This window comes from Schistocerca americana, chromosome 4 (genome assembly GCF_021461395.2).
Source record: "Schistocerca americana isolate TAMUIC-IGC-003095 chromosome 4, iqSchAmer2.1, whole genome shotgun sequence".
In the NCBI taxonomy this organism is placed as follows: domain Eukaryota; kingdom Metazoa; phylum Arthropoda; class Insecta; order Orthoptera; family Acrididae; genus Schistocerca; species Schistocerca americana.
Genome location: NC_060122.1, coordinates 204610978 through 204626210, shown reverse-complemented (window position 1 = coordinate 204626210; position 15233 = coordinate 204610978). Strand labels below are relative to the sequence as shown.

Genomic DNA, 15233 nt, shown 5'->3' with positions numbered 1-15233 from the left:
TCGGAAAAATATCATCCACACAATTCCGAAGACTGCAAGAGCTGACAAGTGCAAGAATTAGCACGCAATTAACTTAACACCTCAAGTATCCAAGTTGCTGACAAGCATAATACACTCCTGGAAATGGAAAAAAGAACACATTGACACCGGTGTGTCAGACCCACCATACTTGCTCCGGACACTGCGAGAGGGCTGTACAAGCAATGATCACACGCACGGCACAGCGGACACACCAGGAACCGCGGTGTTGGCCGTCGAATGGCGCTAGCTGCGCAGCATTTGTGCCCCGCCGCCGTCAGTGTCAGCCAGTTTGCCGTGGCATACGGAGCTCCATCGCAGTCTTTAACACTGGTAGCATGCCGCGACAGCGTGGACGTGAACCGTATGTGCAGTTGACGGACTTTGAGCGAGGGCGTATAGTGGGCATGCGGGAGGCCAGGTGGACGTACCGCCGAATTGCTCAACACGTGGGGCGTGAGGTCTCCACAGTACATGGATGTTGTCGCCAGTGGTCGGCGGAAGGTGCACGTGCCCGTCGACCTGGGACCGGACCGCAGCGACGCACGGATGCACGCCAAGACCGTAGGACCCTACGCAGTGCCGTAGGGGACCGCACCGCCACTTCCCAGCAAATTAGGGACACTGTTGCTCCTGGGGTATCGGCGAAGACCATTCGCAACCGTCTCCATGAAGCTGGGCTACGGTGCCGCACACCGTTAGGCCGTCTTCCGCTCACGCCCCAACATCGTGGAGCCCGCCTCCAGTGGTGTCGCGACAGGCGTGAATGGAGGGACGAATGGAGACGTGTCGTCTTCAGCGATGAGAGTCGCTTCTGCCTTGGTGCCAATGATGGTCGTATGCGTGTTTGGCGCCGTGCAGGTGAGCGCCACAATCAGGACTGCATACGACCGAGGCACACAGGGCCAACACCCGGCATCATGGTGTGGGGAGCGATCTCCTACACTGGCCGTACACCACTGGTGATCGTCGAGGGGACACTGAATAGTGCACGGTACATCCAAACCGTCATCGAACCCATCGTTCTACCATTCCTAGACCGGCAAGGGAACTTGCTGTTCCAACAGGACAATGCACGTCCCCATGTATCCCGTGCCACCCAACGTGCTCTAGAAGGTGTAAGTCAACTACCCTGGCCAGCAAGATCTCCGGATCTGTCCCCCATTGAGCATGTTTGGGACTGGATGAAGCGTCGTCTCACGCGGTCTGCACGTCCAGCACGAACGCTGGTCCAACTGAGGCGCCAGGTGGAAATGGCATGGCAAGCCGTTCCACAGGACTACATCCAGCATCTCTACGATCGTCTCCATGGGAGAATAGCGGCCTGCATTGCTGCGAAAGGTGGATATACACTGTACTAGTGCCGACATTGTGCATGCTCTGTTGCCTGTGTCTATGTGCCTGTGGTTCTGTCAGTGTGATCATGTGATGTATCTGACCCCAGGAATGTGTCAATAAAGTTTCCCCTTCCTGGGACAATGAATTCACGGTGTTCTTATTTCAATTTCCAGGAGTGTGTACAGAAGAATGGAAAAGAAAATTGAGGGTGTGTTATATAACGATCAGTTTGGCTTTAGGAAAGGTAAAGGCAGGAGAGAGGCAATTCTCATTTTACAGTTCATAATGGAAGCAAGACTAAAGAAAAGTCAAGACACGTTCGTAAGATTTGTCGACTTCGAAAAGCCGTTCGACAGTGTAAAATGGTGCAAGATGTTCGAAATTCTGAGAAAAGAAGTGGTGAGCTGTAGTGTGATACGGGTAATATACAATATGTACAAGAGCCAAGAGGAAGTAATAAGAAAGAACGAAGTGCTGTTTCGCTCCTACTATTCAGTCTGTACACCGAAGAAGTAATGATGGACATAAAAAGAGTCAGGAGTGGAATCAAAATTCAAGGCGAAATTATATCAATGATACGATTCGCTGATGACATTGCTATCTTGAGTGGAAGTGAAGCAGAATAACATAATCTGATGAATGAAATGAACAGTCTAATGAGTAGAGAATATGGATTGAGAGTAAATAAAAAAAAAGACGAAAGTAATGAACAGTAGCAGAAATGAGAACAGCGACAAACTTAAAATCGGGATTGACGGTCATGAAGTACATGAACTACAGGAATTCTACTACCTAGGCAGCAAAATAACAAACGACAGATGGAGCAAAGAGGATATCAAAAGCAGACTGTTAGGGAAAATGGGCATTTCTAGCCAAGAGGAGCTGCTAGTATGGCAGTGAAACATGAACTAAGGGAAAACCGGGACAAAAGAGAATCGAAGCATTTGAGGTGTGTTGTTACAGACGAATGTTGAAAATTAGGTAGACTGACAAGATAAGGAATGTGGCGGTTCTGCGCAGAATCGGAGAGGAAAGGAATATGTGGGATACACGGAGAAGTAGAAGGGCAGAATGACAGGACGTCTGTTAAGACATGAGGGAATGACTTCCGTGGTACTAGAGGGAGCTATAGAGGGGAAAAACTGTACAGGAACACAGAGACTGAGGACGTAAGTTGCAAGTGCTACCCTGAGAAGAAGGGGATGGCGTAGGAGGGGAATTCTTGGCGGACCGCGTTAAAGCTGTCAGAAGACTGATGACTGAAAACAAAAAAAGAAAAAAAGTGAGAAGTGGCAGCAGTTTTGTAATCTTTGCCACAGGAAGCTTAGTTCCTGAGCACAGGTATGAAAGAGATCTCTTTGGGTTACCATAGTTAATTGATGTTACTTGTAGATGACGTCACTTTCTGGCTGTGTGGCTTCTTGTATGGTTCACGTGTTTCCTTTGGCTTTTGCTGTTGTCTGTGATGATGCGGTGATTTAGTTTGGGGATCCCGTTTCCTTCTTCTCGGGGTGCTCTGAATGCGGTAATATCCTCCATCGCATTTACATTTTCTGCGATCACAAATAAGTCAGCCTAGGAAGAATATTAATTTTGCGAGTCATACTGTACAAACTTTATTCTTCGTTAACATAGTATGGACAACTGCAGCACAATTATCATCAATGGATTCAGGAAATTATTACGTCACTCTTTACCCTTTTAAATGTATTCAACGCAGAATCTGTACCTAGTGTAAATTGTTCTATTTACTCAGACAGTTTTATGTTTCCTTGGTCCGGCCAAGTGACGGTCAGATGAACTGTGTTTAACAGAAACATTTTCATGCTTTCTAAGACTAATCTTTTAACCGTCCATGATTTCTGAGTTAAAATGCAAGAACTAAATCCAAACAGGCATTTGATTTGCTTACTTCGTGTTTCAGTTTTATGACTGAAAACCTACTGAGTACTACAGGGCTCACACGCATTGTACATTGCGTGCTTTACTTAGTAAGTATTGCTTAACGTCCCTTTCAGCAAAAACTGCGTGATTTATTTCAGGTCAACGTGCAGGGAAGTGTTACGTCAAAGGTACTGTGTCAGAGTAGAGTTGAGCTTCGTTATCTTGTTACGCAGGGTACGAATTAACATCACGGCCATGACGAAACATTGTGTGGAGTGTTCTATACGGATTCAGATTATTAACAGTAATTGCACACGGTTGTTCTACGTATCAGTAAGTATCAAAATCTCGATTGTTCGAAGGTTATCAGTCACACACGGCACATCACAATTACTGTTAGATTCACAACATTGTTTCAGAATATTCTGTGTGACTGTAGACGGTACAGCCACATTAATGTGACGTCAGTATGCAATAACCATTTACAGACGGCAGATGGCAGCACTAGCAGTGGAGGGTAAATAAAGCGGAAAACAGTGCAGTCGTTGTATTGCGGAAACGGAGCGATTTATCTGACGTCCAAAAGGGCATGATCATTGGCTTTCGGGCCAAGGGTGCAAGCTTTTGAGAAACGGCTAACTTTGAAAACTGTTGGCGTGACGTTGTGGTTAAAGTATACAGTGCATGGGAAGCTGGCGCCGAGGCAACTCTGGTGGTCCACGGACCGCGGGGTGAACAACGGCTGCGGAGGTGTGTACGGGAGAACAGTCGTGCAACTGTTGACCAACTGACAGCCCAGATGAACGAATGGACTACCAACAATATCTTCTCAATGATCGTTCAGCGAACGGTACTGCGTATGGCCCTCTGCAGCAGGCGCCTTGTTCGTTCACCCATTCCGACTCTTGTTCATGGGCGACAAACAAGGGGAGGCCACGACATTTGGAACGCGGATTTACTGCAAACTTCGTACACTCGTAGTACCCCATGAGGACAACAAAATGTGTAAGCAGTAGCGCCTACTTCTCAAGCGTTATTGAGAAAATCGCAAGATAATTTCGGACGTTAAATACACAGGGTGTTACAAAAAGGTACGGCAAACTTTCAGGAAACATTCCCCGCACACAAATAAAGACAAGATATTATGTGGACATGTGTCCGGAAACCCTTAATTTCCATGTTAGGGCTCATTTTAGTTTCGTCAGTATGTACTGTATTTCCTCGATTCACCGCCAGTTGCCCCAATTGAAGGAAGGTAATGTTGACTTCGGTGCTTGCGTTGACATGCGACTCATTGCTCTACAGTACTAGCATCAAGCACATCAGTACGTAGCATCAACAATTTAGTGTTCATCACGAACGTGGTTTTGCAGTCAGTGCAATGTTTACAAATTCGGAGTTGGCAGATGCCCATTTGATGTATGGATTAGCACGGGACAATACCCGTGGCGCGGTGCGTTTGTATCGAGACAGATTTCCAGAACGAAGGTGTCCCGACAGGAAGACGTTCGAAGCAATTGATCGGCGTCTTAGGGAGCACGGAACATTCCAGCCTATGACTCGCGACTGGGGAAGACCTAGAACGACGAGGACACCTGCAATGGACGAGGCAATTCTTCGTGCAGTTGAGGATAACCCTAATGTCAGCGTCAGAGAAGTTGCTGCTGTATAAGGTAACGTTGACCACGTCACTGTATGGAGAGTGCTACGGGAGAACCAGTTGTTTCCGTATCATGTACAGCGTGTGCAGGCACTGTCAGCAGCTGATTGGCCTCCACGGGTACACTTCTGCGAATGGTTCATCCAACAATGTGTCAATCCTCATTTCAGTGCAAATGTTCTCTTTACGGATGAGGCTTCATTCCAACGTGATCAAATTGCAAATTTTCACAATCAACATGAGTTGGCTGACGAGAATCCGCACGCAATTGTGCAATCACGTCATCAACATAGATTTTCTGTGAACGTTTGGGCAAGCATTATTGGTGATGTCTTTATTGGGCCCCATGTTCTTCCACCTACGCTCAATGGAGCACGTTATCGTGATTTCATACGGGATACTCTACCTGTGCTGCTAGAACACGTGCCTTTACAAGTTCGACACAACATGTGGTTCATGCACGATGGAGCTCCTGCACATTTCGCTTCTTAACAACAGATTCGGTGACCGATGGATTGGTAGAGGCGGACCAATACCATGGCCTCCACGCTTTCCTGACCTCAGCCCTCTTGACTTTCATTTATGGGGGCATTTGAAAGTTCTTGTCTACGCAACGCCGGCACCAATTGTAGAGACTCTTTGTGCTCGTATTGTGGACGGCTGCGATACAATACACCACTCTCCAGGGCTGCATCAGCGCATCAGGGATTCCATGCGACGGAGGGTGGATGCATGTATCCTCGCTAACGGAGGACATTTTGAACATTTCCTGTAACAAAGTGTTTGAAGTCACGCTGGTACGTTCTGTTGCTGTGTGTTTCCATTCCATGATTAATGTGATTTGAAGAGAAGTAATAAAATGAGCTCTAACATGGAAAGTAAGCGTTTTCGGACACATGTCCACATAACATATTTTCTTTCTTTGTGTGTGAGGAATGTTTCCTGAAAGTTTGGCCGTACCTTTCTGTAACACGCTGTATACCTGCGCATGACCATTTTTAACATGAAGCGGCGGCAGCCGAGTGGAGCCGGCACGGTAGCTCAGCGTGTTCGGTCAGAGAGCTGGTTGGCCTCTGTAATAAAACTGAGTGAAGAGATCAACAACGAACTATAACGGATGTCATGTGACGTCCGCAACGACCAAACACAACGATCGACAAAAAAAAAAAGAAAACCGTAGTTAGCGCTCAAGCCCCGTAATCGCTGGATCGATAGATAGAGTCCCGTTCGTCACTTTCTTTTTTTATTTTCAACACAGTCATTTTCTTTACTATTTATGTTACAACTGATATAATGGGAAAAATACGTGTAATCGGATGAACTTTTATTAAATTTACGATGTTATTTGGCTGTCTACAAATTTTTATTATCACAAATAATATAATATTCATAACTATCGACTAGTAAACGACCGAATGTATAAAGTAATACTGAAAATGTATGCATGTCAGTGATTTGAGAAATCCCTTTTACCTGGAAGGAGCCCGAAACTACCTGTTACCTGCAAGTTTTGACCGGCACACACGACTTTCGAAAGATGTACAATTATTCGTCGCTTTCCACATTACGAGTACAAGTTGCAAGATGGTATTTTTCGTCAAAACATGGAAAACATTAAGTTATGAATATTATATTATTTGTGATAGTCAAAATTTGTAGACTGCCAAATAACATTGGAAAATTTAATAAAATTTCATCCGATTACACGTATTTTCCCATTATATCAATTGTAATATAAATAGTAAAGAAAATGACTGTGTTGAAAATAAAAAAAAGTGACGATCGGGACTCGATACAGCGATTACGGTACTTGAACGATAACCACTTTTTTTTTTTTTACTCATTTTGTTCGATATAGTTCATTGCGTTTGGTCGGGGCGGACGTCACAAGACATCCGTTCAAGTTGATCGTTGACTCAGTTTTTTTTATTACAGAGAGCACGCAGCCCTCTGATCGAACACGCTGAGCTACAGTGCCGGCAACCACTCGGCCGCCGCAGCTTCATGGTAAAAATGGCCACGCGCAGGTATATATTTGACGACCGAAATTATCTTGCGATTTTCTCAATAACGCTTGAGAAGTACGCGCTACCGCTTACACATTTTGTTCTCCTCATGGAGTACTAAAGTGTACGAAGTTTGCAGTAAATCTGCGTTCCAAACGTCGTGGCTTCCCCTTGTAAGACTGGAATTCGCACGGCTATACCGCAGTTGGACGTCAACTGAGATTAAACATTTTTTGTGCTCCATCGAGCTGATAGTCGTTGCCGTGTACGGCGTGAAACGTCTCAAGGCATGCACCCTGCAGCAATCATCGGAAGGGTTCAGGCCGGGGGCTCCAGCATTGTGCTCTGGGGAATGTTTTCATGGTATTCTCTGGCTGATCTCGTCATTCTGGACGGCACAACTAATGGACACAATGTCATCCACCAGCAGGCCAATGCAATCTGCCACACAGCTCTGTGTACGTCCGTGGTTCGAAGAGCACCAGGACAAATTTACTGTACTGCCTTGGTCACCAAACTTCCCAGATTTAAACCCGATCCTCACTCAGGAAACCTAGTGTAGATGGACACGACACTGAATATGGCATGGGTCGACATCCCTATCGTGCGTCCAGAACCTCATTGACACTCTTTCTGCACGTGTTGTGTTTCACGTTCATAAAGTTCTACAGTCACATAACAAGTGTGTCATGGTATACTGGCTACATCGCTTAAAAATTGCACAGCAGTCATATCTGGAAGCATTAACCCTATAAAAGATTACGTAAATTCGGTAAAAGTGCAAACACGATGGTTCAAAAGTGCAAAATTGAAGTTTTAAAGGCCAATACAGCCTAGCACGTTCCGAAATTCCTTTGGATCACTAGCTGATCGTCCCAGAAGTAGACTCTATTAGCCTTTTTTTTCTTCTGTAAATAAGACGTCTTAATATTTAGCAACCATTACATTTTAAAGTGATGGTTCGGTTATCAGCAGTTGTCTTTTTAAAATTTAGATTCTTGAAGTCTGAATGTGTTTCGTCTATCTCATACATCTGACATACAGCTGGAATAGTTTTCTCGCGAAGAGTATGTGTGTGTCATTAATAAAATCAAGAACAAAACAAGATCACTGATCATATGAATATTTCGGAGCCGTGAGAGCGTTTAAACATGTAAAATGCAACGAATTTTGTTTAGTGTGAGTAACCTCACGATGGAGACAGACAGAGATAGAAAACATATTTTGAAGAATAAAGTAGTGAAAGTCGAACATCGCGTGCATAGGCTCGTGTGATGAAGTCATAAATCCGTTGTATGATTAATATATGAGAACAGTGGATAGCGTAAACGTGAAATTATCTCTTCTCCCAGCATCTGTTCTAGCTTGAAGCTTGTAAATAAATTTTGCCCACGGTTTCACAAATCGTATTAAATGAGTGCCCAGGCGCTGTATGCATAATTCATTTCTCCAAATTTGCTTTGCAAAGCGGCAGAAGCAGCTGTAGAAACTGACGCTGCTTGTAATCTAAATCCGTCCGGTTCAAAATCAGCGCTTAATCTGTAGCACATGCGAAGGCTTCGTACGTCACTCACCCGGACCTGACCCGTGTCCTACAAAGGGCTGCGTAGCAGCCAGATGCTACTGGCGAAAGCCGTTTGTATGATGAAGTCTACCGTAATTCGTGATTGCTTTCCTTCACCCGTCAACGCTTGTGAAATTACAAAAGCGGCGAGATCAACACTGAAACGGATAGTGGACTAGTTAATAAATCCTGAGCGGCGAACATGTTAAATTTCATTTGAAGAACAGGTTATTCTGCCTCTGTGATGGATATTTGTTTCGTATGACTAAAGTCTCTGTGCTGAAGAGTTATACGTCATTGTCGAAAACGGGAATTCATTATTCGTATACTGAGCTTGTCCAGTATTTCCATGAAACTGGTGTTTCCTATAACGATGAGTTTGTAGCAATTAGATTAGATCTAGTCCTCTTTCCAGAAAGATTTATAATAGTTGAAGACAGGAATCGTGACGCTGAAGAAATAACGGTGGTTTAACAATGCAAGCTTGAATATTTCCTCTCAAGTTACACTATAAAAAAGACGACGCATCACGAAGAAATTATCCAAATGGGATGGAAATCGGTAGATGTGATGTACATGTACAGATTGATCACGGTTGAAAAAAAATGCATGATTTAAGCAAGAGAAAGAGCTTCACATTACTGAACAAGTCAATAACGCGTTGATACACCTCTGACTCTTATACAAGTAGTTATTCGGCTTCGCACTGATTGATAGCTTTGTTGGCTGTGCTCCTGACGGAAATCGTGCCAAATTCTGTCCAATTGGCGCGTTCGATCGTCAATATCCCGAGTTGGCTCAAGGACCCTGCCCACAATGCTCCAAAAATTCTCCATTGGGGAGGGATCCGGCGACCGTGCTGGCCAAGGTGGGGTTTGGCAAGCACGAAGGCAAGTAGTAGGAATTCTCTCCACGTGCGGGTTGATACGATATTGCTGAAGCGCAAGCAACTGTAGGAGGTTGGTCAGGGATATTTTCTGAGTACTTCGGTACGAAATACTCAATGTATGTAGTGGCTCGTTACAAATTAGTTACATTTAGTTTGATTTCTTCCCTCCGCTTACATTTGTATTACAGTGAAACTATTTATACAATAATGGGTATGTGTCAACGGTATGAGCTTTATCTTATTTGGAAATAAAGTTGTTGCCTTAACTGAGGTGCTTGCGGTTGACACAGTTATAGCTACTGTACTCTTCGCCCTCAAGCTTGCTTTTAGTACTGGTCAGAGGTATCTCTCGTTTGTTTCTCTGGCACATGTTAGTTGAATGTCAATAGTGATACACAGTAGTATTGACGGATTTGTACGTTAACAGTGATACACAAAACTATGAATGGATTTATTGGTACTGGTAAGTTCTATGTCAGTTTTTTTTTCTTCCTCAGTGTTGATACACAACTGTTGTTCCTAATCAACTGTTGTTCCTAATCAACTGTTGTTCCTAATCATATGTAGGAGGGGGCCTTAAGGCACTAATCTGGTAAGAGTAAATAAGCAATAAATAAATAAATAAATAAATGAGAATGGGTTTACTGACGAAGGGTTGTCACGTATTCACCTCGTGTATGGGTTTACTAAATGCAATGGAAGAACAGCTACGACGATGCTACGCCCTACTATTCCCGTAGTAACACAGTAATTGCGCATCTCGGAGTTGTTAAATTACTCTGTTTTGTGTCGCACGTTTTCGTGAATGAATATTACATGCCGTTTCACTATTCTGAAGGCCTTCTCACAGACACAAAAATAATTGTGGTAACAGATCCAATAAATGATTATTGAATTATTATTCTGTAACGCGTCATCGGAAAACACGGGATTCATTTTCCTAGCATACTCTGAAATTATCACTGAACAAAAACCATTATTTAATAATTATAATTATAATAATTATTATTATTATTACCACTGTTACTATTAACTGTTATTATTGCCAATTATTTCATTTTATTAACAACACAAATTATTGAGTTTATGTAACAGTTAATCACTATCATTGTTAGGGTCCCAATTATTTTCTCATTATAACTAGTGTCACTATTATTATTTTATTGCCAATTATTATTTCTACTAATAATGCAAATTATTACTGTTGTAACTTATGTAATATTTTTTGCACTTGTTGTTCCTGGTCACATGTAAGAGAGGACCTTAAACTCTAATTTGGTGAGGCTAAATAAGTAATAAGTGAATGAATGAATAAATTTTCAGTATTATCTTCTGTTAACAACCTTGGAAGATGTGTTTCTTCAAGCACATGCACAACATTAGCAATAATATCTAAGCTCCCAAAAATGAGGTGACAAGTCACGGCACACCCCCTAATAACGTGACGGACCTTCTTTTGACCGACGTAGTTCAGCAGTTCCACGTGGCATGGACTCAACAAGTCGTTGAAAGTCCTCTGCAAAAAGATTGAGCCACGCTGCCTCTATAGCCGTCCATAACTGAGAAAGTGTTGCCTGAGAAGGATTTTGTGTAATAACTGACCTCTCGATTATTCCTATAAATGTTCGATAGGATTCGTGTTGGGTGATCTGGGTGGCCAAATCATTTCCTCGAATTGTCCACAATGTTCTTCAAACCAGTTGTGAACAGTTGTGGCCAGGTGATACGGCGCGCTGTCATTCACAAAAATTTTATCATTGTTTGACGTGGCTGCTGATGGTGTCCAAGTAACCGAACATAGCCATTTCCAGTCAATGATCGGTTCATTTGGGCCAGAGGATACAGTCCATTCCATCTACAGGCGATAGCATTATGGAGCCACCACCAGTTTCCATAGTGCCTTGTTGACACCTTGGGTCCATGGATTCGGCAGTCTGCGCCACACTCGAACCCTACGATCAGCTCTTAGCAATTGAAATTGGGACTCATCTGACCACCCCACGGTTTTTCAGTCGTCTAGGGCCCAGTCGATATGGTCACGAGCGCAGGAGAGGCATTGTGGGCGATGTTGTGCTGTTCGCAATTGCATTCGCGTCGCTCGTCTACTGACACAGCCAATTAACTTCAAATTTCACAGCACTGCGGTCGTTGTACCGTCGTACAGTGATTTCTGCGGTTATTTCATGCATTGTTGCTTGTCGGTTAGCACTGACAACTCTTCCCAAACGACGCTGCTCTCGGATGTTAAGAGAAGGCCGTAAGCCACTGCCTTGTCCATGGTGAGAGGTAATGCCCGTCTGGATCTGCCGAGGGCTGTTTGCAAGAGGGGTGCCCTCTTGAGGCCAATTGAGGAGGTACTTCACTGAGAAGTAGCGCCACCGATCACGAAAACTGACAACGGCCGGGACAGCGGTGCGCTGACTATACGCCAGTCCTTAGCCGCATACGGTGAAACCTAAAGGGCTGAGGATGACACGACGACTGGTAGTTACCTTTGGACCTTCAAGGCCTGTTCGGACAGTGTTGTATCTTCGGCACACTCTTGATACTGTGGATTTAGGAATACTGAATTCCCTAACGTTTCCGAAATGGAATGTCCCATGCATCTAGCTCCAACTACCATTCTGCGTTCAAAATCTGTTAATTCCCATCATGTGACAATAATCACGTAGGAAACCTTTCCACATGAATCACCTGCGTACAAATGACAATTCCGCCAACGCACTACCTTGTGTAAACGATACTACCGACAAGTGTGTATGTACATATCCTTATCAGATAACTTTTGTCATCTCAGTGCACGTATATCATCACAGACATGTGCTACGCTATGTTCTGCATTAAAATTAATTTTCCTTAAAAATATTTAAATATAATTTTAGTTATTGCTACCCTGGTTACCGTGAACATGATGGTGGAAGGAGACAGAAGGGAAGAAAATTACGGTTTAACATCACGTTGTCATCCGTTTATTGGCAACGGAGCACAAGTTCCGATTGTTTCAGGGATCGGCAAGGAAATCAGCTGTGCATTTTCGAAGGAACCGTCGCAATATTTGCCTGACGCGATTTAGTGGAAATCAGCGAAATCTAAATTGGGATGCTCGGACGTGGATGTGAACCGTCATTCTCCGGACAGTGAGTCCATTGCGCTAACCACTGTGCCACCTCGATCGGTATGAAAGAAGAATAACTAACAGTAAATGCATGATGATTTAAGTAAAACTGGTTTCATACATCCGAAGAAAATGGTAAAAATGAATGGAGAGTATTAAGGAACTATATTGAGCTGTTGCCCAGACATTTCGTGCATCGAACTCCTGATTTCACGTAGATTATAAAGAAGCACTCCGTCTTCAGGCCACGAGTGGCCTACCGGGACCATCCTCAGTGGAGGATGCGGATAGGAGGGGCGTGGGTTCAGCACACCGCTCTCCCGGTAGTTATGATGGTATTCTTGACCGAAGCCGCTACTATTCGGTCGAGTAGCTTCTGAATTGGCATCACGAGGCTGAGTGCACCCTGAAAAATGGCAACAGCGCACGGCGGCTGGATGGTCACCCATCCAAGTGCCGGCACGCCCAACTGCGCTATACTTTGGTCATCTCACGGGAACCGGTGTATCCATTGCGGCAAGGCCGTTGCCCTTTCATGTAGATTATGCAAATTTAAATTTGAAAAACAAAACTGTTAGCTTCTAGGAATACGTTTCTTGTGTGTCGGAATTCGTTCACCTGTTGAATTGACAGTTTTTCACTCTTGCATTCAGCGACAAGCCGAAGGTGTACGCTTACCGTAGAGCTTGATGCTGCCGTCGGTGTCTCCCAGCGAGTTCTTGGAGACGCACCGGTAGGAGCCGAAGTCTGCCGGACCCACGGACTTGATCGTCAGCTTCATGTGCACTTTGTACGCGTTGTCCAGCAGCACTGGCTCGTATTTACCTCCTGGAAACAAACACCGACCGAACTGATACATGGAAGAACTCGTACAGAGATTGCGATCTGCAGCCACTGAGAGAAGATGTCAATTAACATTTTTTTTTTCATGTCATTCAAAAAAGTTTTGCATCACCTCGGTTCTGAGAGTTCCGGAACCTGTACAGAAAATTGGACAAGCGATCAACATAAACATCATTTCCGCCCTTTTTGTTGCTCATGAAAACCATACATTGCATGTTGTACCACCATACAGCGAGACCGTCAGAGGTGGTGGTCCAGACAGCTGTACACACCGGTACCTCTAACACCCAGTGACACGCCCTCTTGCATTGGTGCATGGCTGTATTTGCTGTGGCATACTATCCACCCAGTTCATCAAGGCACTGTTGCTCTAGATTGTCCCACTCCTCAGAGTGGTCGGTGGATCAATTCGTCCACAAACAGCCCTTTTCAATCTATCCTAGGCATGTTCGATAGGATTCATGTCTGGAGAACATGCTGCCCACTCTAACCTAGCGATGTCGTTATCGTGAAGGAAGTCATTCACAAGATGTGCGCAATGGGTGCGCGAATTGTCGTCCATGAAGACGAATGCCTCGCCAATATGCTGCCGATATGGTTGCACTATCGGCTGGTGGATAGCATTCACGTATGGTACAGCCGTTACGGCGCCTTCTAAGACCACCAGCGGCGTACGTCGGCCCCACATAATGACACCCCAAAACATCAGGAAACCTCAACTTTTCTGCACTTGCTGGGCATTATGTCTAAGGCGTTAGGCCTGACCGGGTTGCCTCCAGACACATCTCCGACGACTGTATGGTTGAAGGCATATGCGACACTCATCGGTGAAGAGAACGTGATGGCAATCCTGAGCGCTACATTCGGCATGTTGCTGACCCCAGCTGTACCGCGCTGCATGGTGTCGTGGTTGCAAAGATAGACCTCGCCATGGACGTCGGGAGTGAAGTGGCGCATCATGCAGCCTACTGCGCAAAGTTTAAGTCGTAACACGAAGTCCTGTGGCTGCACGAAAAGCGTTATTCAACATGGTGGCGTTGCTGTAAGGGTTCCTCGGAGCGATAATCCCTAGGTAGCGGCCATCCTCTGTAGTGGTAGCCCTTGGGCAGTCTGAGCAAGGCATGCCATCAACGATTCCTGTCTCTCTGTATCTCCTCCATGTCCGAGAATGAGATTTTCACTCTGCAGCGGAGTGTGCGCTGATATGAAACTTCCTGGAAGATTAAAACTGTGTGCCAGACCGAGACTCGAACTCTGGACCTTTGCCTTTCGCGGACAAGTTTTAACGTCGCTTTGGTTCACTCCGAGACGCTTGGACACCCCCTCGTTGAGAGCCTTTCATGGCACAAAGTAACAATGCGGACGCGATCGAACCGCGGTATTTCCGTCTAGGCATGGCTGAACTGCAGACAACACGAGCCTGAGCCTTGTACGTCCTTCCTGGTAGAATGACTGGAATTGATTGGCTGTCGGAACCCCCCCCCCCTCTCATAGGGTGGGTTTTGAGACATCTCTGAACAGTCAAAGTGACTGTGTCTGTGTCTGTGATAGAATATCCACAGTCAATGTCTATCTTCAGGAGTTCTGGGAACCGGGGCGATGCAAAACTTTTTTTGAGGTGTGTACAATGAACTTTTTCATTTCGACCGCACATTTTATGTACACGCTGTGAAGTATGTGTTAAGGCTGACGTAGACTGCTACGGATGAACAGCATGAAGAGAACAGGTTTTTTTCGGAGAAAAGATTGGCGAAATACTTTGTTCAGTTATCGAGCTTAGTGATGTTCGCAGCCCTGCAGTTTGTGAGCGCGATACTGTACAGCTACGAAATCACCCTCCACTCTGCAATTCCGGCATACGGAATTGGTAGCGACACTTGAAAAATACCAGAGAAAACAGTGACCTGTACGACTTC

At 44.9% G+C, this 15233-nt stretch overlaps 1 protein-coding gene across 1 annotated transcript in view; it reads right to left on the bottom strand.

Moving 5' to 3' along the window:
• Positions 1-15233, bottom strand: part of LOC124613352 (neurotrimin-like) — a 351927-nt gene that overhangs the window by 97940 nt on the left and 238754 nt on the right. Inside the window, exon 5 of the mRNA XM_047142049.1 lies at positions 13153-13302. Coding sequence (XP_046998005.1) covers positions 13153-13302 — 150 coding nt within the window. The remainder of the gene's footprint in view (positions 1-13152; positions 13303-15233) is intronic.